The following is a 23,767-nucleotide window of genomic DNA, read 5'->3' on the forward strand; positions in this document are numbered from 1 at the left end:
GGAATCTGATTGGTTGCTATGGGCACCTAAGCCAGTTTTGATGGCTCTCCCCCAATATCTATTTTGCCTTGGTGACGTGTGCATAGCAGAAAAGATGGTAGAGCGCTGCACACACTCACTTCCGCACATATAACACAGGAGGGGTGTGCTGCACGCGAGTGTACATGCGCCACATTTATTATAGACACAACCCCCTCCACACAGCTCTAGCCGCCTCCCACACGACTCCAGCGCAGTCAGACTCCTCCCCTCACGTGACGGCTCACATGGTCATGACGTCATGTAAGGTCCTTCACCTGCTAGGTTCTATCATCTACGATTCTACATGAAGCACACGTGTGGTTGGAGTCTTGCCGGTTGCAGGTATGGAAGCGTCACTTGTCATGGCTCCATGTGTAATGCTAGTGGTGGTCCAGCAGCTTATAAAGGCTGTATAGTTAGAAATAGTATTTCTCCCATTGGTGTGTGTATGGGAACGTTTTAGGAACTGTCGTTGCCCCCATTATTTATTGAGAAGAGATTTTCAGAGATGTATTAAATGGGTGGAGAGTAAAAGTGGAGTAATTGCCCTTGGCAACCAATCAGGTTTCTTCTTTCCTGTTCTAGGTGGGCACCCAGCCATTGTGCAGACAGGTCTCATGTACTCCCCACCGCTGAAGGCTCTGGGAAGAGCTGGCACATCTCTGGAGCAGGGCATGGAGGGCTGGTTTCTCCCACAAAGCAGCACAGCATGACCTGTATGTGGCACCAGGACCCTGCAGCATTAGATGTAGGCCTGGCGCCCATACCTGTTCTGAAGGGGCGTGATGTGCCAAAAAAGTGGGTGGGATCTTTTAGGAAAAGAGGCGTGTCCATAACCTGACAACACTCAGCTGTCTCCCGCCTGCTAACGGTTAAAATGGCCAAGTATGCACATACTGACGCATAAAGACGTAGCTCCAGGGAAATGAATAGCGTGGCTTTGCAACAGTTCTTGTGCCGCAGTGTGGCGCTGGCCTTGTGGCGTGGGAAACGGTGACAGACTTTTGTATGCTGCGCTGCATGAGGATCGACAAACATAAGCTATGCTGCCATCAGTACAAGGAAAGTTACTGCACGCTATGTGTGGATTCACTATAGATGGCGTACTGTCTAGACCTGCACCAGATGTATCACAGGGCTCAGGCAGGATAATACATCTGGTGCAGGGATAGACACTTGTCTCTGACTCCATACCAACTATTGGTTGGCTTACTTTGAGACAGAATTTTATGCCAGGATTGCGATGCATTTTTGGCCCAAAATGAAGCATATTAGGTTAGGTCCCTTATCAGTAAAGCTCCACTTGTTTCCATCTAAGGCCGAGTTCACATCACCGTTTTTCTAATCTGTCAGAAGAACAGAAAATCTTCTGTATTTTAAGCATTCGTTATGCTTAGTTGTGCACATTTTGCTTCTGTTTGAGCCTTTTCCGCCAGAGATCTGAAGTCCGGCTTGCATTTTTCTGGTCTTCTGATGGATCAGAAGAACAGAAAAATAAACCGTGATGTTAAAAAACGGAGCAGGGCTTAGGCCGGACTCACAAGTCAGTATAGAAACTTTAGTTGCACCAAATAGTGCTGTTTTTAAGACAGATGCAGATGTAGTAGAAAATCTGGGCCACATTGTTTCCCGTTGTAACATCTGGCTGCAAAAAAATAAAATAAAAAAAGTGTTTTTGAAAAAGGATCCAAGGGATATGTCCTCATTATCAGATCGGCAGTGGTCTGACTCCCGTGTAATCCGCATCAAGTGCACGCAGCCTTTTATATTCAGACGATATGGTTGTACTGCACAGCCGAGAACCAAAACTGAATGTGTGGCATTTCGTGGTAATAGACCTTGCAGTTTGGAAATGTGGTTCTTGGCTCCACAAAACTGGCACAACCACGCTGTCTCTCAGATCACATCCCTAAGAGAATCTGAAGAGGAATCAGAGGCTTGCAGCGTGCCATGAATGTGGATGTGAAGAGGCTTATTCTGAGGGTCGAGGAGTGTCCGGCGATCTGGGAAAGTTCCTGTGACGAACCATGACTGCCAAAGAAAGGATGTTGACTGAGATGAAATTGGGCATAAAATGTTCCCAGCAGATTGGAGCAAAGGAATCCAGTCACAAGAGCTGCTTGGTAAGTATAGCCATCCCCAACTTTTGCACGGATGACCCTATTGTCTTAGTATAACCCCTCCTTTTTTTTCTTTTATCTTGTGCAACTGTTACGTTTTGGCCGCTAAACCCATAATGTGATCGCATTGGCATTACCACCTTTTTTTTTTTTAGTGTTTTTAGTAATTATTTTTTGTTGTTGCTATTAAAGTTTTGAAGGCAAGGTAGACATCGTGCCGCAACCAATAGAAGAAACATCTACGGGAGCATGGAAGCCGGAGTGGTAACTCCCCCTTGAAGCAAAGACCATACATATATGCACGGCAGTTATAGTTTTTGAACTCCGTGATGAATACTCCTCATAAGTATTTTCTCTCCTTTTTTTTTTTTTTTTTGATGGGGGTTAAATCTGGCCTTATTATAGTAACAGCAAAGGCCTCTTTGGTGTGTACCATAGTGCCAGTGTCCCATAGTGGTTGGGGAGGTTTGAAGGGGGGGCATCATTGCATTATGATCTTAATTTTCCTTATTTTGTATTTTTTTTTTTTTCCCAAACCCAAGTTAAGTGATAAGTTACCGGTGGATCCACCAGGCCATCATATGGATAAAGAGATGGGGAAGTTGTGGACAACAATTTGGAGGTTCCAGGGCACCATACAAATATCACAGAGGAGCCAGCGACTCCATCCACCGAGAGCTCCTCCCAAAGTCCTACCCCTTGTAGGAAGTGCCACACACAACCACCATTAGTAGTTGTTGAGGATGCTACCAAGGACGGATTAACAAGTGGGTGCTGGAGTATCTTGAGAAGAGTTCTTTAAGAGGGTTTGAAGGAGGCCTCCTTAGGATTTTTCACCTGTCTTACGCTGGATCCCTGAGGCATTACGGTATCGAGCCCAAATGGTGGCTATGACTGTATTGGAGGCATTTGTTCCACCGAACTATCCATCCTCCATGCTACAGGCTGTGGCAGAAACAGCAAGATCAGGTATTATTTTTAACTGCATCTGCTCCACGCCGGCAGTATTGGTGGATGGATTTGTCTCCCCTTCCTTTACAGTCAGAACCACAGGTTTGGCCCCATCATGTGCCACCTTCCCATTTTCTGGGACATCTGTACGGGCCATAAAGATCTGCGCTCAGGCTGTATACTCCACCTGCATCTCAAACAGGACATTTTGGTCATCACCAGCTGACACCATTAAGTGTAGTCTAAGCGCCAACATCGATCCAGTCTGTTCAGACAATCAACAACCTTTGTGGGGAAAAACCTCTACCGGGAATGTTCAGAGGTAAGTTTAGTGCCAACTCCCCTTGGCATTTCAATCCAATAGCAGCTAAAATATATATAAAAATATATATATATATTATTGTATTCTCACCTAAAAGAATTATTAGGAACACCTGTTCTATTTCTCATTAATGCAATTATCTAGTCAACCAATCACATGGCAGTTGCTTCAATGCATTTAAGGGTGTAGTCCTGGTCAAGACAATCTCCTGAACTCCAAACTGAATGTCAGAATGGGAAAGAAAGGTGATTTAAGCAATTTTGAGCGTGGCATGGTTGTTGGTGCCAGACGGGCCGGTCTGAGTATTTCACAATCTGCTCAGTTACTGGAATTTTCACGCACAACCATTTCTAGGGTTTACAAAGAATGGTGTGAAAAGGGAAAAACATCCAGTATGCGGCAGTCCTGTGGGCAAAAATGCCTTGTGGATGCTAGAGGTCAGAGGAGAATGGGCCGACTGATTCAAGCTGATAGAAGAGCAACGTTGACTGAAATAACCACTCGTTACAACCGAGGTATGCAGCAAAGCATTTGTGAAGCCACAACACGCACAACCTTGAGGCGGATGGGCTACAACAGCAGAAGACCCCACCGGGTACCACTCATCTCCACTACAAATAGGAAAAAGAAGCTACAATTTGCACGAGCTCACCAAAATTGGACTGTTGAAGACTGGAAAAATGTTGCCTGGTCTGATGAGTCTCGATTTCTGTTGAGACATTCAAATGGTAGAGTCCGAATTTGGCGTAAAGAGAATGAGAACATGTATCCATCCTCTGATGGCTACTTCCAGCAGGATAATGCACCATGTCACAAAGCTCGAATCATTTCAAATTGGTTTCTTGAACATGACGATGAGTTCACTGTACTAAAATGGCTCCCACAGTCACCAGATCTCAACCCAATAGAGCATCTTTGGGATGTGGTGGAACGGGAGCTTCGTGCCCTGGATGTGCTTCCCTCAAATCTCCATCAACTGCAAGATGCTATCCTATCAATATGGGCCAACATTTCTAAAGAATGCTATCAGCACCTTGTTGAATCAATGCCACGTAGAATTAAGGCAGTTCTGAAGGCAAAAGGGGGTCCAACACCGTATTAGTATGGTGTTCCTAATAATTCTTTAGGTGAGTGTGTGTGTGGGTGCACGGTCTGCTGGGAAAAGCCAATCCCACAATAATAAGTAGGAAAAAGGCAGCACTCCAAAGAAATTTAAAAAACAACAACAACAACTCTTTATTCACCTCAGTGGCAATGGCAACATTTCGGCTCTGCACTAGAGCCTTTCTCAAGGCTTGAGAAAGGCTCTAGTGCAGAGCCGAAACGTCGCCATTGCCACTGAGGTGAATAGTTTATTTTTTTATTTTGGTGCATCACCAAGTTGATTTTTTTTTTTTTGTTGTAATAAAATATTTGCCACTTTTAAATGCTTGTGGTGTGTTTATTTGGGTGATTTGTAAGGTACTGTCATGGTAGGGGTGATTGCAAAAAGGAACCTTTATTAGATGGCATGAAGAGCAAACAGAAGAATGCTGTCTGCTGTTTCCACCTCCAAAAAAGGATGGCCTGAATATAATTAAGATGTATGTATACAAACTGAACTACCATTCTGGTATAACAGTGCAGTGGATGTAAAGGTGGTATGTCTGGGGGAAACTATATAGAAAACATAGGATATGCGCACAGTGTAGTGTACGTCCTACTTTGTCAACAATTTGTGGATCATAAGTAACAGATATGCTCTGATGGTCTCCTTTGCCCTGCGCTGAATCACGCAGGGCAAAGGCTTTTTTAGGAGATCGGGTGCTTCCGCCCAGCAGTGATCCAGATGACATCACCGGCACTAATAGTAGGGCTTTAGCGTTGCCCTAGCCTGTAAAACTGAAGTCTCCGCCTAGTAGTGTTAAAAATATAAACAAAAAAGGCTGTTCGATCCAGCGCAGGACAAGGGAGAACTTCGGAGCATTAAATGCTCCGATGCTCATATCAGGGGGGCCAGAGGGGTGAAAATGGGAGTATGTCTGGGTTCAGCTGGTCGTTAAGAAGACCTGAAGATGCCAACATCAACAGTGCTTCCATAGGCTCTAATATCCACAATCAATAACTGGTAATTGCTGTCAACCAGCTATGAAAAATGAAAGGTGGAATCTGATTGGTTGCTACGGGCAACTAAGCCAGTTCTACTTTACACCAGTTTGATAAATCTCCCCCACTGTTCGTAATTGTAGAAATTGGCATCATTCACAGGCATCTGGAAAACCAGCAGCAATCTGCAGCAAGTCTTCTGGTGCGGGTAGAGGCACCACCATCTCCTTGGTCATCCAGATGAGCTGGAAGGTTGAATGGATGATGTAGGTGGAACTCGAAATAGAGGGAAGTGAAGGAATACTGGGGCGCCAGATGTGTGTAAAGACATAAAAATTTAAATAAATAGATCTGTATATAGTTTGGGGCAACCTACATGATGTTAATCATTATAACTAGAGGTAGAGGAATGTGGTGTGCCCCATTGTGGTAAAGGGACCAAGGGGGGCATACAGTATCTGAGGGCGACATGGCAGTATTCAGCAAAGAGGATACTATGTTTTGCTTACTTCAGGGTGCTGATCATCCATACTCCAGCAGAAACAGAACATCTTGTGGTGTCCTGAATGTGATATATGAAATTGCAGTTATTAGATATCAGCAAAGTGTGAATGTGAACTAATTATATGTGTTTCTTAACTGAAAGATTTTAATAGGTTCTGCATATTTTTTTCTATATTTGCAGTCCTGGTCAGCTTCCACCATGTTTGTCCTGGTAGAGATGGTGGACACTGTGCGGACGACTCCATGGCAATTTGAACGCAAATTAAATGACTCAATTGCTGAAGAACTAAACAAGAAATTGGCCAATAAGGTGAGGTATACTTCAAGGTGAATTGTCGAGAAGTGTCATAAGATGGTCTTCTATCATCAGAATTCATGTTCAATTTGTAAAACATGTGAAAAAGTGATTTATTATGTGACTCCTCTGTTCTCCTTCAGTACAAAAAATAGTTTTGTGTCACGTGGATAGTAGGAGTAATTAGAGAATTCAGCAGAATCTTAGTTAGGCCTCATATACATGACCGTTATGTGCATCCGTGGCCGTTGTTCCGTTTTCCGTGATTTTCTGCGGACCCATTGACTTTCAATGGGTCCGTTGAAAACTCGGAAAATGCACCGTTGTTCATCCGCGGCCGTGATCAGTGTTTCCTGTCCATCCAAAAAATCGGACCTGTCCTATTTTTTTGACGGACAACGGTTCACGGACCCATTCAAGTCAATGGGTCCGTGAAAAAACACGGATGCACACAAGATTGGCGTCCGTGATCCGTGGCCGTAGGCTACTTTCACACAGACGGATCGCAGAAAGCTTTTTCAGAGCTGAGTTTTCACTTTGTGAAAACTCAGATCCGACAGTTTATTCCAACACAGAGGTGTTCCCATAGTGATGGGGACGCTTCTAGTTAGAATATACTAAGAACTGTGTACATGACTGCCCCCTGCTGATGACTGCTGCCTGGCAGCACCCGATCTCTTACAGGGGGCTGTGATCCGCACAATTAACCCCTCATGTGCCGCACCTAAGGGGTTAATTGTGCGTATCATAGCCCCCTGTAAGAGATCAGGTGCTGCCAGGCAGGAGGGGGCACACCCCCCTCCCTCCCCAGTTTTAAATTCATTGGTGGCCAGTGTGCCCCACCTCCCTCCCTCCTCCGTATTACATTCATTGGTGGCCAGTGCGGCCCCCCCCCCTCCCTCCCCTGTATTACTGTACATTCATTGGTGGCCAGTGCGGCCCCCCTCCCTCCCCTGTATTACTGTACATTCATTGGTTGTCAGTGCGGCGCCCCCTCCCTCCCCTGTATTACTGTACATTCATTGGTGGCCAGTGCGGCGCCCCCTCCCTCACCTGTATTACTGTACATTCATTGGTGGCCAGTGCGGCGCCCCCTCCCTCACCTGTATTACTGTACATTCATTGGTGGCCAGTGCGGCCCCCCCTCCCTCACCTGTATTACTGTACATTCATTGGTGGCCAGTGCGGCCCCCCCTCCCTCCCCTGTATTACTGTACATTCATTGGTGGCCAGTGTGCCCCACCTCCCTCCCTCCTCCGTATTACATTCATTGGTGGCCATTGCGGCCCCCCCTCCCTCCCCTGTATTACTGTACATTCATTGGTGGCCAGTGCGGCCCCCCCTCCTAATTAAAATTTCCCCCCCCCCCCCTATCATTGGTGGCAGAAGAGAGTTCCGATCGGAGTCCCAGTTTAATCGCTGGGGCTCCGATCGGTAACCATGGCAACCAGGGCGCTACTGCAGTCCTGGTTGCCATGGTTACTTAGCAATTTTTAGAAGCATTATACTTGCCTTCGCTGTCTGTGACCGGCCGGGCGCTCCTCCTACTGGTAAGTGAAAGGTCTGTGCTATAAGCAATGCGCCGCACAGACCTTTCACTTACCAGTAGGAGGAGCGCCCGGCCGGTCACAGACAGCAAAGGTAAGTATAATGCTTCTAAAATTGCTAAGTAACCATGGCAACCAGGACTGCAGTAGCGATCTGGTTGCCATGGCTACCGATCGGAGCCCCAGCGATTAAACTGGGGCTCCGATCGGAACTCTCCGCTGCCACCAATGATAGGGGGGGGATTTTAATTAAAAGGGGGAGGGAGGGGGGGCAGCACTGGCCACCAATGTATGTACAGTAATACAGGGGAGGGAGGGGGGCCCACTGGCCACCAATGAATGTACAGTAATACAGGGGAGGGAGGGGGGGGGCCCACTGGCCACCAATGAATTTAAAACTGGGGAGGGAGGAAGGTGTGCCCCCTCCTGCCTGGCAGCACCTGATCTCTTACAGGGGGCTATGATACGCACAATTAACCCCTCAGGTATATTCTACCATAGAGGCGTTCCCATGGTGATGGGGACACTTCAAGTTAAAATATACCATCGGATTGGAGAAAACTCTGATCTAATGGTAGAATAGGGACTCCTGACTTTACATTGAAAGTCAATGAGGGACGGATCCGATTGCAATTGCACCATATTGTGTCAACGTCAAACGGATCCGTCCCCATTGACTTGCATTGTAAATCAAGACGGATCTGATTTGGCTCCGCACGGCCAGGCGGACACCAAAACGATTTTTTCCTTCATGTCCGTGGATCCTCCAAAAATCAAGGAAGACCCACGGAAGAAAAAACGGATCACGGACCTACGTGTGCATGAGGCCTAATGAGTCCCCTGGATTTATGGGGAGTTGTTCTTCCTGCCCTGCACTGGGGTGTATATTTGATGTTGAATAAAGAAAAGTTTGAAGATATATGCAAATGAGCTGCAAATGCCCAGGGACGTTCCTCTCCGAATGCAAGTGCCCATGTTCTCATGAGAATGCCATTATCGCTCCTCCCATGTTTCAATGTAAGCCAGCCCAGTGCCCTTATATCATGGACTCTGCTCTCTGAAATCCTGCGACAGCTCATGTCCATGCCGGGCCCTGGCATTGGGCAGTGTACAGCGCATGCCCAGGCCCGGCACTGACGTGAGCTGTCGCAGGATTTCAAAGAGCCGAGTCCATGATGTAAGGCCTCTGTTATTCGCTATGTCGCGCGTGACTTTGATGTTGACTTTGGTTGTTGATTTTTAAAGTGGAAAACCACTTTAAAACTTGAAACCTAACTCTGCTTCAGTGAGTTTTCAAGTTCGGTTTCAAGTTTTAAATATCAACTACCAAGGTTATTCAACAAAGTCACGCGCGAATAACTGACTTCGTCTCATTAGAGCCCATACATTTTAATACTGTACGGAGACGGATCTGTATACAGTATTAATTCGAAGTTTTGAGCAAAGCGACTTTGGGTGTAGCATCTGAGGCTCGCTTCACTCATCACTAAAAAATAATAAAAAATATAAACATCATGGGCATCATCATGCCTGAAAACTCCGTACTATTAAAATATCTAAATATTTTTCCAATACGGTGAAGGGCATAATGGGGGAAAAAAGTATCAAAATGGCTGATTCGCCATTTTTTCAGCACTTCTCTTACCCGCAAAAATTTTATAAAATGTGATCAAAAAGACACACACACTCCAAAATGGTATCAATAACAACTACAGATTGTCCCGCAAAAATAAGCCCCCACGCAGGTCAGTAGACATAAATATAAAAAATTTATGGGGGTCAGAATATGGTGATGTAAAGATTATTCCCCCCCCCCCCCCACAGAATTTAAACATATTAAACCTCTACGTATGTGGTGTCATTGTAATTGTACTGTCCCAGAGAATGAAGGGCACAGGTTAGTTTTGCCACATAGACAACGCCATAGGGACAAAACCCCATAAACCTGTGTAGGTTTTTTTTTTTTTTAAGGATCACCTAAGGAAATGTTAAATGGTTGTGCAGTTTTTGTGGGGACGGGGACGGGGACGGGGGGGGGGGGGGCTTTCTTTGCAACTATGTGAACCATGTGTTTTTTTTTTTTTCTTTTTCCCCCCTACCTTTTTTTCCCCTTTAAAGAGAAGGACATGTGAAAAATGGCAGAAAAACACCCAAAAGCTTTAAAAGAAAAAAAAAAAAAAACTTTCTAACACAAGCACCTTTTTTTAAAAATTCCCATAGACCCACAGCTACCATTTGTAGCTGGAGTTTTTACAGCAAAAAAGGCACCAAAAACCAACGCCACTAAAATCGCCAACGTGCAAAATACTGTGTGTGATTTGACCCTAACAACAGAATAACAGAATTCATGATCTACTCTTTTCAACCAGGTGGTGTACAACGTGGGCCTCTGCATTTGCCTGTATGACATCACAAAGCTGGAGGACTCCTACATTTTTCCTGGTGATGGAGCTTCTCACACCAAAGGTTAGTCCTGGATCTTAGTCTTGTGCTGTATTTTCAAAGTGTTTGGTTGCAGCAACATGTTATTATTCAGCACAGATGTGAACCCAGCCAATCCCTATGTCTATTAGGCTATGTGCGCACACCCATATTTTTAGTCCGCGATCCACATTTTTTGCTTTTCAAATGCAGACTCATTCATTTCTTTGAGACCGCAAAAACGGACAGCACATGGATGTCATCTGCATGCTCTCAGCATCCGTGTGTCCCTCCCGCAGATTATAGACAAGAATAGGAATTTCTACTATTGGTCCTGCAAAAAAAGCGGTATCCGCACGGTTTATATCCGTATTTTGTAGATCTGTAATTTGCGGACTGCAAAATACATATTGCTGTGTGCATGAGGCCTTAAAGGAACATGGACTCTACAATAGTACTAATCAAAGACTGCAGATTTCTAGGAATACGTCCGGTATACCCCAACAAGTATAAGCTAGGTTCCCATTGGCAAGTCTCCCTCAGTCTTCTGTCTTACCACTTACTGAGAATCTGTCTCCAGGACAGAACAATTAACCTAGGGCAAGTAACAAAGATGAAAATCAGTTGGTGCTCCTGCTGTCCCCGATGAGTGGCATCCTAACTCCCATTTCCAGCATAGCTAGAAAGCATTCCCTGGATAGCAGGAGCTATTATCTAAAGTGGCCTGGTTACGTCCATGTGCTAAATTGCCATACTAGGTGCTTTGTAACTGTGCCCCTGACAGGAGGTTGAAGAGCCCCTCGACTAGTTCAGTATTTTCTGCCTTCTTTTCTTTAGCGCTTCTTGTAGGCTGGATTCGCATCACAGTTTCATTTTGCATTATTCTGATCTGTCAGAAGAACAGGAAAAAAAACAGGATCCTGTAAAAAAAAAAAAAAAGATCTTGTGCATCCATTATAGACATTTTGCATCTGTTTTTACCATCTCCGTCTGAGATACGTTTTTTTTAGATGGAAAAAAAAAAAGTACTGCATTCGAGACTTTTTTGGCATCTAAAAAAACAGATCTCAGATGGAAATGTCTCAAATGAATGCAAAAGGTGCATAACAGGATCCGTGTTTGTGTGCTTTGTTTTTTTTTTTTTTTTTTTTTTACAGGATCCATACAAACGCAAAATGAAACTGTGATGTGAATTCAGCCTTATGTCCTAAGTTAAAGGGATCTGCCCTGATGATGGCCTAAAAGCGACGATCCCAGCACCATGTCAGCTTTTAAAAACATCCTTTTTATTTGAAAACTTGCATAAAATCAAAACTCAGCATAGTCCAGTGACAGCAATTCAGGAGTGTAGCATGAAGAGCTGGTTGACGCGTTTCGGAATTTGTCTTGTTCCTTACTCATAACCTGATTTCCTCTTGTGCACCAGACAGGTGAGCGGAATCATTTTCTGCTCCAGGAAAACTTTTGCCTTGAGCATTTTTGTCATATTTGGTTCAAGCAGTGTTTTGTAGTGGGACTGCAAGACAGGCTGGAAAGAGTAGTTGTAGGGAATGTATTTAACTTCTACGGGGTACTTTCACACTTGCGTTAAACTTTTCCGGTATTGAGTTCCGTCCTAGGGGCTCAATACCGGAAAAAAAACTGATTAGTTTTATCCTAATGCATTCTGAATGGAGAGCAATCCGTTCAGTATCATCAGGATGTCTACAGTTCAGTAACTGTAAGGTTTTTGGATGGAGAAAATACCACAGAATGCTGTGGTATTTTCTCTGTCCAAAATTCCGGGAACACTTGCCAGCATTATTATCCATTGAAATGCATTAATGCCGGGTCCGGCCCCAAGTGTTCCGGAAAAACGGATCCGGTTTAGCGGTCTGCGCATGCGCAGACCTTTTAATAATGTGAAAAATGTAAATACAATTTTTCCGGCTGACAACCGGAGAGACGGATCCGTCTACAAATGGTATCCGTTTGCATACAGATTGCCGGATCCGACAGGTGAAGGTACCCTAACCTCTCCTCCCAACTATCGTTGATGTGGACGATGACTGCAGGTGATGAGTTTATCATCTGCTAAGAAACTAGTTAAAATTGACCATTAATGTAACCCATTTCCTATTGCTACCTTTGTCAAGATGACTACAGCAACTGAATAGAAAAATAAAACATAATTTCCAATCTTGGACTGTTGCTCTGACTAATGATTTACCAAGCCACGTCTACCGCTCTATTGCAACTTGATACTGGAGTCAAGACCATTTCACAGGCAGCTAACGCTACATTTTCCCTTTTTTATTTTTTCCAATTAGCCTAACACCTAATTTTAGTATATGAGTGACTCGTGACCTACAAAGACTGGGGACCTCTGCTGTGTGGCCGTATATAGCTTTGCAATATGTGTTTCGTTTTTAAGTAAGATGCTTACAAGCTTGAAGCAACAGGAACAGCCGATAGTTTACAGGCAGAATACAATTCACCACAGGTTATTTTGTGTATTTATTAGTCTCCTTAGTTGCTTGTTTCTGCTTTTTAGTAGTTAACATGAAGGAGTTGTGCCAAATATTAAATTGACCCCCCTCTCCACAGGATAAGCAGATAAAACTGGGACCCCAACCAAGAACAAGCATGCTCGCTGATGCTCTGTTTATCTCTATGGGATTTCCAGAGATGCCTGAGCACAGTACTCAACTTTTCTTTGGCAGGCCCTAGATACGAATGGAGGGTCAGCGCAGAGGCTCGACCAGTGGTTCAGTCATACAGGGAGAAACAGGACCTCCCTTCTCAAAATTGATGGGCGTGCCAGTGGTTGAATTTCCCATCAGTCTCTTATCCTCTATCCTTTGAATAGGGATTGCCACAACCCCTTTAACACACAATTCCTTTATTTCTTCTATTATGGTTACTTTTTCATCAGATCCGGTGACGTACCGTGTTTCTGGTGACGTCACCGGCAGTAATGGGTGGACTTCACTGCTGCCCTAGCCTGTTAAACAGGCTAGGGCAGCGCTAAGGCCTTCCCATTAGTGCTGGTGACATCACAGCGAAGCCTCTACCTAGCATTGTAAGTTTGTAAACAAAAAAGCCCTTGCCCTGCGCAATACAGCATGACATGCTCATCTCAGAGTGGCTGCCTGGGTCAGGATGAGGACAACCCCTTTTAAGTAATGATTTGGTGTTCTGTAGTCACATTGAGGGGATTTTCAAACTAAATGCAAAAAATAAGAGGAGCTGCTACCAGTCAGATCACATTTCTCCCTTTTTTTTTTTTTAGAACCAGTCAGATCACATTTCTTTCTTTCCTTCTTTTTTTTTTTTTTTTTTTAGAACCATCCAAATGATGGACCTTGGAGCTCTCATATGGACTCTATTTAAAACATTCAGTCCCTAGAAAAGCACAGTCTGTATGTTCACCAATCGCCACAGTCTTCCTCAGCAGGCAACGTGCTGCACTCAAGCCTGCTTTCTTTTCCCCCCTCTCTGCTTTTGGCATCCTGTCTTAGATCCCTTGATTTGGAGATATCCTGCAGATCACTCACACAGAGGTAGAGGAACCATGGAGAGAAAACAGACACTGGCAGATCATCTAGTTTTCCTTTTCAAGTCGTTTTGATAAATTGCTCCACTGTATTTCGTGCTGTCATGGTCTTTTATTGCTTTTTAGTCCATTTCCGATATGTTGTCTTCCACCCTTTTCTTGATGAGATCCTAATGGGAAAAATTAAAGGCTGTAGCCCTGAAGGAGTTCATGGTAAGTGTGACAGATTATCTTTATGCAGTAAATGATGGATGAGGAGTTCTGTAATGTCTTCAATTGAGTGATCTTCTTGTGGCCAAGAACACACATTTGACTGGGGTGAATAATTAGGACCTGGCTGACTAGCAAAACAAATGTTCCAAAAATATTCAAAAATCTACTCTTCCTACCAGTGTGATTCATGTCCTGGATTATTATTTTAAATACACAGGCATCAAATATTCCATGTACAAAGGACAACATGTGTCAAAATTTAATGAATGACCTATGTAGGCATATTAAATAAAGATGGTAATTGAGCAAACTGACTACTACTATGGCTTTGCCATCAATAACTAAACATCAGAAAAGTATCCCCCCTTACACATCTTTTCTGTTGCGCTTTTTTGTACAGACTCAGGTGTTTTGACTCTTAATTTAAAGGGGTATTCCGGTTAAATTAAGTTATCCCCTATCCACAGACCCCCTGAAATGAATGCAGCGACTGGTTGGGCACGTGTGTGCGGCTGCTTCATTAATTTCTATTAGAATTTCGGGCCCCCACCGATAGTCGCATGCTAGCTATAACCATTTATAACCTCAGAGAGCTCCTTCGATGATACCATATGGTGTTAAGGCTAGCGAAGTGAGCTTCGGATGCTTCATCCGAAGTCACTTCGTTTAAAAACTTCGGAATAATACTGTAGGGAGATGTACGTATTACAATGTTTGGGCCCCGATGAACTGAAGTTACAGTAGTTATTTGCCAAGTCGCACGTGGCTTTGTTGATTACCTTCAGTCGTTGATTTTTAAAGTGGAAAACCACTTTAAAACTTGAAACCAAACTTTGCTTTGGTTCCGACTGGTACCTCTAAACCGAAACCAGGTACGGTTTCAAGTTTTAAAGTGGTTTTTCACTTTAAAAATCAACTACTGGAGTTATTCAACGAAGCCACGCACTACTTGGCAAATGACTAACTTCAGCTCATCGGAGCCCATACATTCTAATACTGTACAGAGACGAATCTCCGTACGGTATTATTCTGAAGTTTTGAATGAAGCTGCTTCTGATGAAGTATCCGAAGCTCACTTTGCTTAACACTAATGTCATGTAGTGATACCTTTTGACTATTTTTGTTATCTTTGGATGATGCATGGTAATATCTTGATGATATACATTACAACAGCAGAGAAAGTGGCCCTAAACATTAGATGGATGTCTGTACTGGCGGCTGATCTTTTGGGGTGTCCTGACTCTCCTGATGGCAGATGTCAGAGGAAAGAAGGACCAGACTGTCATATTTTTACATGCCTCATCTTTTCTTCTCCTGGAAGAAGTTTATGGCAGTGTCTTGTTCCCCTTTCCACACTGAGAAGACATGCATACTCATCTGAGCTAAGGTGTAGAGCGGGGTCAGACAGGACAGCTATCTCATACGTACGTCATTTGGCACACACTTTGAGAAATCTTAACAGCACCTTTAGATGATAATCTAATTGAATAGAAATCTTTGTGAACTAAGCCTTAGACCTTATTCAGATGGCCATGTTTTTTTGCCTGTGTGCTGTCTGTAAGTGGTGCTGTTCACACCTGTGGTTTTTGTCGTACAGACTATGGGTCCAGAGAAATTCAGGCCATGCACTACTTTGGTCCATTCCTCATGGAACACAGATCTGGAGACCATTGGAGACCGTTGTTTGGCAGTCGCCTGGTCCGTGTTCTGTCGTATGAAAATTTGCCCACGTGTTGTGGCCGTGACACGGATGATTTTGATTTATAAACACAGAGTAAGGCTGGGTTCACACGGGTGTTGTGGGAAAATGCACGATTTTTCCGCGCGAGTGCAAAGCGGTTTAATGCGTTTTGCACACTGGAGAAAAATCGGCATGTTTGGTACCCAGACCTGAACCCGGACTTCTTCACAGAAGTTCAGGTTTGAGATCGGTGTTGTGTAGATTTTATTATTTTCCCTTATAACATGGTTTTAAGGGAATATAATAGCATTCACTATTAAAAATGCTATTATTTTCTCTTATAACCATGTTATAAGGGAAAATAATAAAGATCGGGTCCCCATCCCGATTGTCACCTAGCAACCATGTGTGTAAATCGCACCGCATCCGCACTTGCTTGCAGATGCTTGCGATTTTCACGCAGCCCCATTCACTTCTATGGGGCCTGCGTTGCGTGAAAAACGCACAATATAGAACATGCTCCGATTTTCATGCAATGCACAAGAGATGCGTGAAAATCACCGCTCATGTGCACAGCCCCATAGAAATGAATGGGTCCGGATTCAGTGCGGGTGCAATGCGTTCAACTCACGCATCGCATCCGCGCAGAATACTCGCTCGTGTGAAAGAGTATAGGCCAGGCAACACTCCTGAAATTCGGGGGAAGAGGGTATGTAATTGAGCTCTTAACCAGATGTAAGGTAGCTATCCTATAAGTCCGGGGTCAGGGGTCAACCTTCAGCACTGCAGCTGCTCTGTAACTACAATTCCTAGCATTCACATTTGCTCGGCTGTTCTTGTAACTCCCATAGAAGTGAAAGGAGGATTCTGGGAGTTGTAGTTTTAGAACTGCTGGCCTATTGAAGTAAATGGGTCCGGATTCAGTGCGGGTGCAATGCGTTCACCTCATTCATTGCACCCGCACAAAATTCTCGCCCGTGTGAAGTCGAAGTTTATGCCACCTATAAGTCAGCATAGTTGCACGGAGGTGCATTTGTCATGCCCCCCTTTCCCCACAATGCCACCCTTCTTGTCGGACGAGGCGTAACAAGCTTAGAAAAGTGTGTAAAACAGTAAATGTGACGCAGAGCATGCACACCATTTTGTTTGACAAAAAATGCGCCAAAAATGCATTTTCAATAGTAAATCTGCCCCACTGTGTTTGGATTGTTTGCTGCAGATATTCTGTTACTGTATGCAACTGGGGCCCTAGTGTTCCCTGCCGAAATGTTGGAAGTAGAGGTAACCATTCACATGTTGTTTCACTTGACATATGATAATTTTCTCTGGTTTCTCTTCAGTATCTCTTGGCTTCTTTGATGATATCATTATACCTCCTGAGTCCTTGCAGCAGCCTGCTAAATTGTATCCTTTTTATGTTTCAAATGCTTTATTAAAAGTTATTTTCAACAACAACAATGTATCTTGGTATATTAGAGAATAATTGTTGATATACAAACATTTTGTTACTATAGTAAGTATGCTTTGTATAGATAAGTATGCAGTTTTAGGCTACTTTCACACTGGCGTTTTGGCTTTCCGTTTTGTGAGATCCGTTCAGGGCTCTCACAATCTGTCCAAAACGGATCAGTTTTGCCCTAATGCATTCTGAATGGAAAAAGATCCGCTCAGAATGCATCAATTTGCCTCCGATCAGTCATCATTCCGCTCTGGAGGCCGACACCAATACGCGAGCGTGACGGATTAGGTCCAGATGCGTTCAGGGTGCGTTCAGTGAAACTCGCACCATTTTGCAAGCAAGTTCAGTCAGTTTTGTCTGCGATTGCGTTCAGTTTTTTCCGCGCGGGTGCAATGCATTTTGATGCGTTTTTCACGCCGTGATGCAAAACTGAAGGTTTACAAACAACCTCTCAGCAACCATCAGTGAAAAACGCATCGCACCCGCACTTGCTTGTGGATGCAATGCGTTTTGCAGACCTATTCACTTCTGTGGGGCCAGGGCTGCGTGAAAAACGCAGAATATAGAACATGCAGAAGTGATGCGTGAAAAACAACGCTCATGCGTGACATGAACGCATTGCACCCGCGTGGAAAACTCGCTTGTGTGAAAGGGGCCTTAGGGTTGTACAAGGCTATAAAGCCTCACTGCAGACTGATCTGGGTCTGCTAATACCAAGCAGCTCCAGTAATTACCTGCCTAGCAGCGATTATATGATTGCTTTGACTGGAGCAGAAATCGGCATTGCAGCTTCCTGATCTGTATACAGAGCACTCGTTGAGCGCTGTGTATACAGTGATGGGGAACGCAGGATGCTCCTGCAGCTGCATGATTTGTGTGCAATTGCTATCTCTGCAAGAATGTACAAAAACATCCTTAAACAGACAAGTGCTGACCGCCCAGATGTTTATAGTCAATGGGTGGTCAGCAGTTGGTTAATGGGGTTTTCCAGAAATGGTTATTTTTAAGGGAAGCTATCCAAATGATTCATACTTGTCTGTTCCCCACCGGTCCAGTCCCTGGCTCCTGTTCCTCCATCCTTCTGTTCCCAGCTTGTTGTCTTCGAGTCAGGGTATGGACATTGCCACATACACAAATGCAGCCAATGACTGGCTTCAACAGTGACATGTCCCCAACCCCTTTAGAGGGGTTTTCCAGGAAATGACATAAAATAAATAAGAAACCATTATTCACCTGATAAATTTCCTCCCATTCCAGTGTTGCCTGTCTGTCTTTGTTAATTTTTCTTGCTGCAGTGACATGCCGTATGCCTACCTTAACACTGTAACTAATCATTGGCCTCAGCAGCATGTAGGGCACAAGTCGTAGACCACAAGTAATTGGCTGCAGAAGTCACATTTGTGTATAGCATGTTACCGCTGCTGGAAAGTCAACAATGACCATCAGGGACCTTTTTTAAATTTACTCTGTTTTTTATGATCACAGAAAACCCATGTAACACCTTAAGGACCTGGCCATTTTTTGCAAATCTGACGTGTCCCTTTATATGGTAATAACTTTGGAACGCTTTTACTTATCCAAACCATTCTGAGATTGTTTTCTCGTTACACACTGTACTTCATGACAGTGGTAAATTTGAGTCAAAATATTTCATTTTTATTTATAAAAAAAAATTCTAATTTACTAAAAATTTAGAAAAATTCATAATTTTCAACATTTCTATTTCTCTGCTTTTAAAACAATTAGTAATACCTCCTAAAATAGTTTACTTTACATTTCCCATATGTCTACTTCATGTTTAGATCATTTTGTAAATGACATTCACTGGTCACACAGCTCCCCAAACATAGCACTAAGGAAGGGCTATGGATGTGTGAGGAGTACTGAAGGGGTAAACTCTGCGGCTGAGGAGGAAGGGCAGGCTAATCCACAGCTTTGATCTCCTCAGCACTAGAGAAGGAGAATTACAAGTTGCTCATTTCTTATCAATTGTACGTCCTAGTGCGTTAAGTACCTGCAAGTTAGGTCGAGCATTCTCGTCCAAGGTCCTGAACGTGTTAATTCTAAATATACCCCTTTACCATAAATGTTTACAAGTTAGCTTTTATTTGTCCATTACACCTTTACTCCAGTGATGAGGCAGAACAAGTTTGGGTATGGGAGTATGAAACGGAGGAAGGAGCTCATGACCTGTACATGGATATAGGTGAAGATATCCGGTTCCGTGTCGTTGATGAAACCTTCATAGACACCTCTCCAACTGGACCAAGCACTACAGAGTCATCCACAGCTGCAGAGGAGACACAACGCAAGGAAGCACCATACACATTAGTGGTAAGAGGCGAGGTCATAAGACAAATAAAGTAATGTTACCAGTAGAGATGTTTTTGTCTTTTCATTCCCTTTCTTATTTTGGGCAATTTTACTTTTTCCTGTGCCCTTCTGTCTAACAGCGTGCATGTTCGGGTAGTTGCCTCTCCCTCCTTTCTGTCTAACTTATGGTTTTACATTAGATGGGTGTCTTCAGAGTGTGAGTTGGTTTCTGAGTATTTGCAGAGAGCCTGCAGGTGACCTAGAAGCTGCTGAAAAGGGGAGAAGATGCCACATTTCCCTATTAACATACATTGTCATGTATTCACATCTACTACAGATTTATGCTACACATATAAAGATCAGTATAAACATCACAGCTATGTAAACTCTTTCCCTGACAATGATGTATCTCATACCTGCATGCACCTTTTTTTTGTAACCCAGCAGGTGTTGGCACTAAACACAACCAAACTTTTATTACGCTGGTTTTGGAGATTTTAGAAATATCTCATATGTGGTCCTAGTGTGCTACTCAAACACAGGCCTCAGAAATGAACAAGCACCTTGTGTCTCTTTATTAGGTATTTTTCCAGGCACAATTACAGGTTTAGGGTCCATTCACATGTCCGCAAAACACTAGAACTGGGACGAGATCCCGAGAGACGCTGCAAACCGAAACCAACGCCGCCGGAGTGTGGAGCGGCTGAAGTGTGAAGCTGTGGGACGCCACAGAAGGAATCTCCACACACTGATAGGGTTGGATCAGCGAGATATAGCTTAACAGAACTGCACAAACTCTGCCTGCCTTGACCTCTGCCCATTTACTGACTAAGTATTGCCTGATCTCTTGATGCTTCATAACTGTCTCTGACCCCTGTAGCTCATCTGCCAACTACACTGGCACTGTTCCAAAACTATAAATGGTGAACAGATGGCTCACTCTGGATAACCACAGCTGGTGCTCAGGTTCAAAGAAACACCCCTAGTTCTTAAGTATATAAATAGTTAAAAAGTTGAACCGGCACTCGGAACAATTGGAGATCACGTAGAATAATATAAATTAATTTATTAATGTCATAAAATAGGGCAGGGCTGGCAGCAAAATGGTCAGTATGGTACGTAGGCTAAGGTCAGGTTAGGCAGCGGAGTCAATAAACAGATAGAACTTGGGTACACAGGCAGACAATCCGAATAGCGCACCTTCACTGGTAAATTAGGAACCTTATCTCAGGTAGGAAGTGAGGGGCAATGCAGCATTTATAGCAGAAGCTAATTAGCAATTAGAAGCAGCTATGCAACTGCACACAGAGAAGGAGGAGGAGGGTAGACTAGTAGTTCAATGAATAATATTCTTAATAGAAGTAGTGAGGTTGCAACTGACACGGTCGCTGATGTAACATGTTCTCACTACATAGTGCCCTTTTGCCCCTTCTGAATGGTTGTGCAGTTGGTGTTGTAGGTAGGCCTCTCAGATTTTTATACATGGTGCCACAAGTTGCAGATGAACTGAGGCATCTAAAGCCACCTGCACATGTGGGTGAAGGCAAACAAGATCCGCATACATTTCCGTGTGGATTTGTGTGTGTTTCTGTAACATATCCGCACCACAATCCAATTGCAGATTCAGGTGTGGTTCAGATGCGGTTTTGCCGCAGATCTCACCCTTCCATTGAAAAGGGTGAAATCCGCCGCCAAAACCGCAAAGATAATTGACATGCTGCAGATTTGGAAATCCGCAATGCAGATGAATTTCTTCACAGAAACAATCCACAAAGTGTACATAAGATTTGTGTAGTCTCATACACTTTACAGGTATTGTACTATGCTGCAGTTTTTCCAGACTGGCATCTGCGTGGAAAAACCATATGTATTCCGCAACTTGTGTAGGTGGCCTACAGAATGGGATATTGACATAGAAGTTACCCACAAAGAGGTGGTAACTCTGGTCCAGCACTGAGTACACTCTCTTTCCCCCTCATAAACCTGAAACATATGGGCGTACCTTGAGGTACTCTCAAACAGCTTATACATATGAATTCCATACTATGCCTTCCTAGTAGGCAGGTGCTTGCAGAATTAAAGTCTTCCTTTGAAATGTATGAGGGACCCGTGAATGGAAATACATTTTTGGGGGATGTATTCTTGGGCAGATATTGTGCTTAAAGGGTCACGGACTGACCTTATTTTGAATAGACTGTCAAATGTGGGGTCATCTCGAGTGCGTTATTTTCATAATGCAAAAACTTTAAGGTTGCTTCAAAGTGAGTCTGGTTCATTACCATGCAGTAAATTGGACTGTTATACAAAATCCCACTTTAGTAATACCGAATTTTTGGCTTCCTTACTAGGACAATATGCACAAGGCCCCAAACTGTCATCTCTGTTGCATCTATGGGGGAAAAACTGCTGGGCATAAAAGTTATTTTTGGTCCGCATTACATTTATGAAATCCTCATAGAAAGACTTTCACCAAGTCCATTTCTGTGCGGCCTGCAATGACCATCTGGATTCCTGAGCAGCCCACAAAATCAGAATGGTTAGGGTAATAATTCTCAAATGTTTAGCCCCTTTCTCTGTACATATGTCAGTCTCTGTGTATTTGCAGAGTAGCTGGCCTTGTGTTCACAGTGAGTCCTGTCAGAAGCCCTGGCAGCTCCCGTGTAGCCCTTAATTCACATGACATGTCAGGAATTCAGAGATAAGGGTTACACATGCGCTGTCAGGTCTTCTATCTGACGGGACTCAAAAGGCCTGCTACTCTGCAAATACACAGAGACCGACATCTGCACAGAGAACAAGGCTGCAATCTTTTAATAAAGACCAACTGTAGCTCAAAATGAGTAGAATGCAATTATCATAATAATAATAAAAAAAAGTTCCACAAAGGTTTCTATAGCCTTTACGAAGAAACATTTGTATCAAAATATAAAGAAAGAGAGAACGCTGATCAGCAAAAGGGGCAGGAAGGCGTCCAAGGAGGAGAGATGATGCAGGGAGGTAACGCAGGGACTTGGCAGATTTTTGTCGCCACCAGCAATTTCCACTGGACAACCAATGAAGCGGTCGGGTATAAATGGCTGTAACCCTGCTCTGTATGCTGGTCCTAGCCATCTGTTTCTTTTAAATAGACTCTTTTGCATAGTTTGGTCATTCGCACAGACCGACCAAGTACGTGCTTGGGGGCTGTGACATGAAGGCGATTGGTGCCGTCCTGTACAGCAACAGTCACCTCCATTTTCAGCCACTAAAATGCTGTGATTGGCTGGTCAGAATTGTCCAGCTAATTATAGTGATTGAGGAATGGAAGGGTGACGTGATGCCCCCCAGGGCGATGAGTAAAGATGGACTGCTGTTAGGAACAACAGAAATACAATACAAACAAAAATACATTGGAATGGCTATTTAGTATAATTTTTTAATTTTTACAGTTTAGGTTATTTGTACATGTTAAAAGTGTGAACAGTGTCCCAGCAACCACAGGAGGAAAATACACTTGTGGCAAAAGGGTTAAAATCTGGAAAGTTAACGCCTTTTATAATTCTTATTCTCATTCTATTAGGGTTCCATAAGTGAGCCTGGTCTGGGTCTTCTTTCCTGGTGGACTAACAACTGAAGAAAAAGGAGTCTGTTTCAGGGAAAACCTTTTTTTAAATGCATCAAAATGGAATCGCGGTTTGTGGATTATACTATTTTGAGAAAGTTGCGAATATTCTTATCAATTGAGAGTGCTCAAGAGACAGTCTTGTGAGGACTCTATAGAAGAATTCCTTTTTATTCACCTGTTTTGTATGCGAATTAAGGAATCTGGCACTTGTAAATTGTGTAATAGCATAAAATTATGTAAGTAATGCTTATGTTTTATGTTTTTGTTGTATTTACCTTTTTGGGAAGACCACTTTCTGTGTTCACAATGCTATGTATGCCTTTTTAACATGACCAAAGTACAGTCAGGTCCATAAATATTGGGACATCGACACAATTCTAACTTTTTTGGCTCTATACACCACCACAATGGATTTGAAATGAGACAAACAAGATGCGCTTTAATTTGAGATTATTTACATCCAAATCAGGTGAACGGTGTAGGAATTACATTTTTGTATATTTAGCGTTCTTTTACAAGCTATGGAAAGCTTCTTTTTTTTTTTTTATTGCACACACAGCTCAGTATTACATGTAAAAAACATTTACACATTAAATATTTAGTGATACAGTTTCATTAGGGCAGGGCACACAAAACATAATACCGTACATGAAAGTAAAGGGAGTGAATTAAACAAAGAAGTAAAGATAACAAATT

The 23,767-nt window shown here is 43.4% G+C and overlaps 1 protein-coding gene across 1 annotated transcript; it reads left to right on the plus strand.

Moving 5' to 3' along the window:
* Nucleotides 1-269: 269 nt before the first annotated feature.
* On the plus strand, nucleotides 270-23,303 carry POLR3H (RNA polymerase III subunit H). The gene is made up of 7 exons (XM_040408216.1): nucleotides 270-363; nucleotides 6,185-6,313; nucleotides 10,215-10,311; nucleotides 13,928-14,014; nucleotides 17,036-17,099; nucleotides 19,287-19,488; nucleotides 23,027-23,303. The coding sequence occupies exons 2-7, from the start codon at nucleotides 6,203-6,205 to the stop codon at nucleotides 23,078-23,080; spliced, it is 615 nt and encodes a 204-aa protein (XP_040264150.1). The 5' UTR covers nucleotides 270-363; nucleotides 6,185-6,202; the 3' UTR covers nucleotides 23,081-23,303.
* The last annotated feature ends 464 nt before the right edge of the window (nucleotides 23,304-23,767 follow it).

The sequence above is a fragment of the Bufo bufo genome, chromosome 9 (genome assembly GCF_905171765.1).
Source record: "Bufo bufo chromosome 9, aBufBuf1.1, whole genome shotgun sequence".
Lineage (NCBI taxonomy): Eukaryota > Metazoa > Chordata > Amphibia > Anura > Bufonidae > Bufo > Bufo bufo.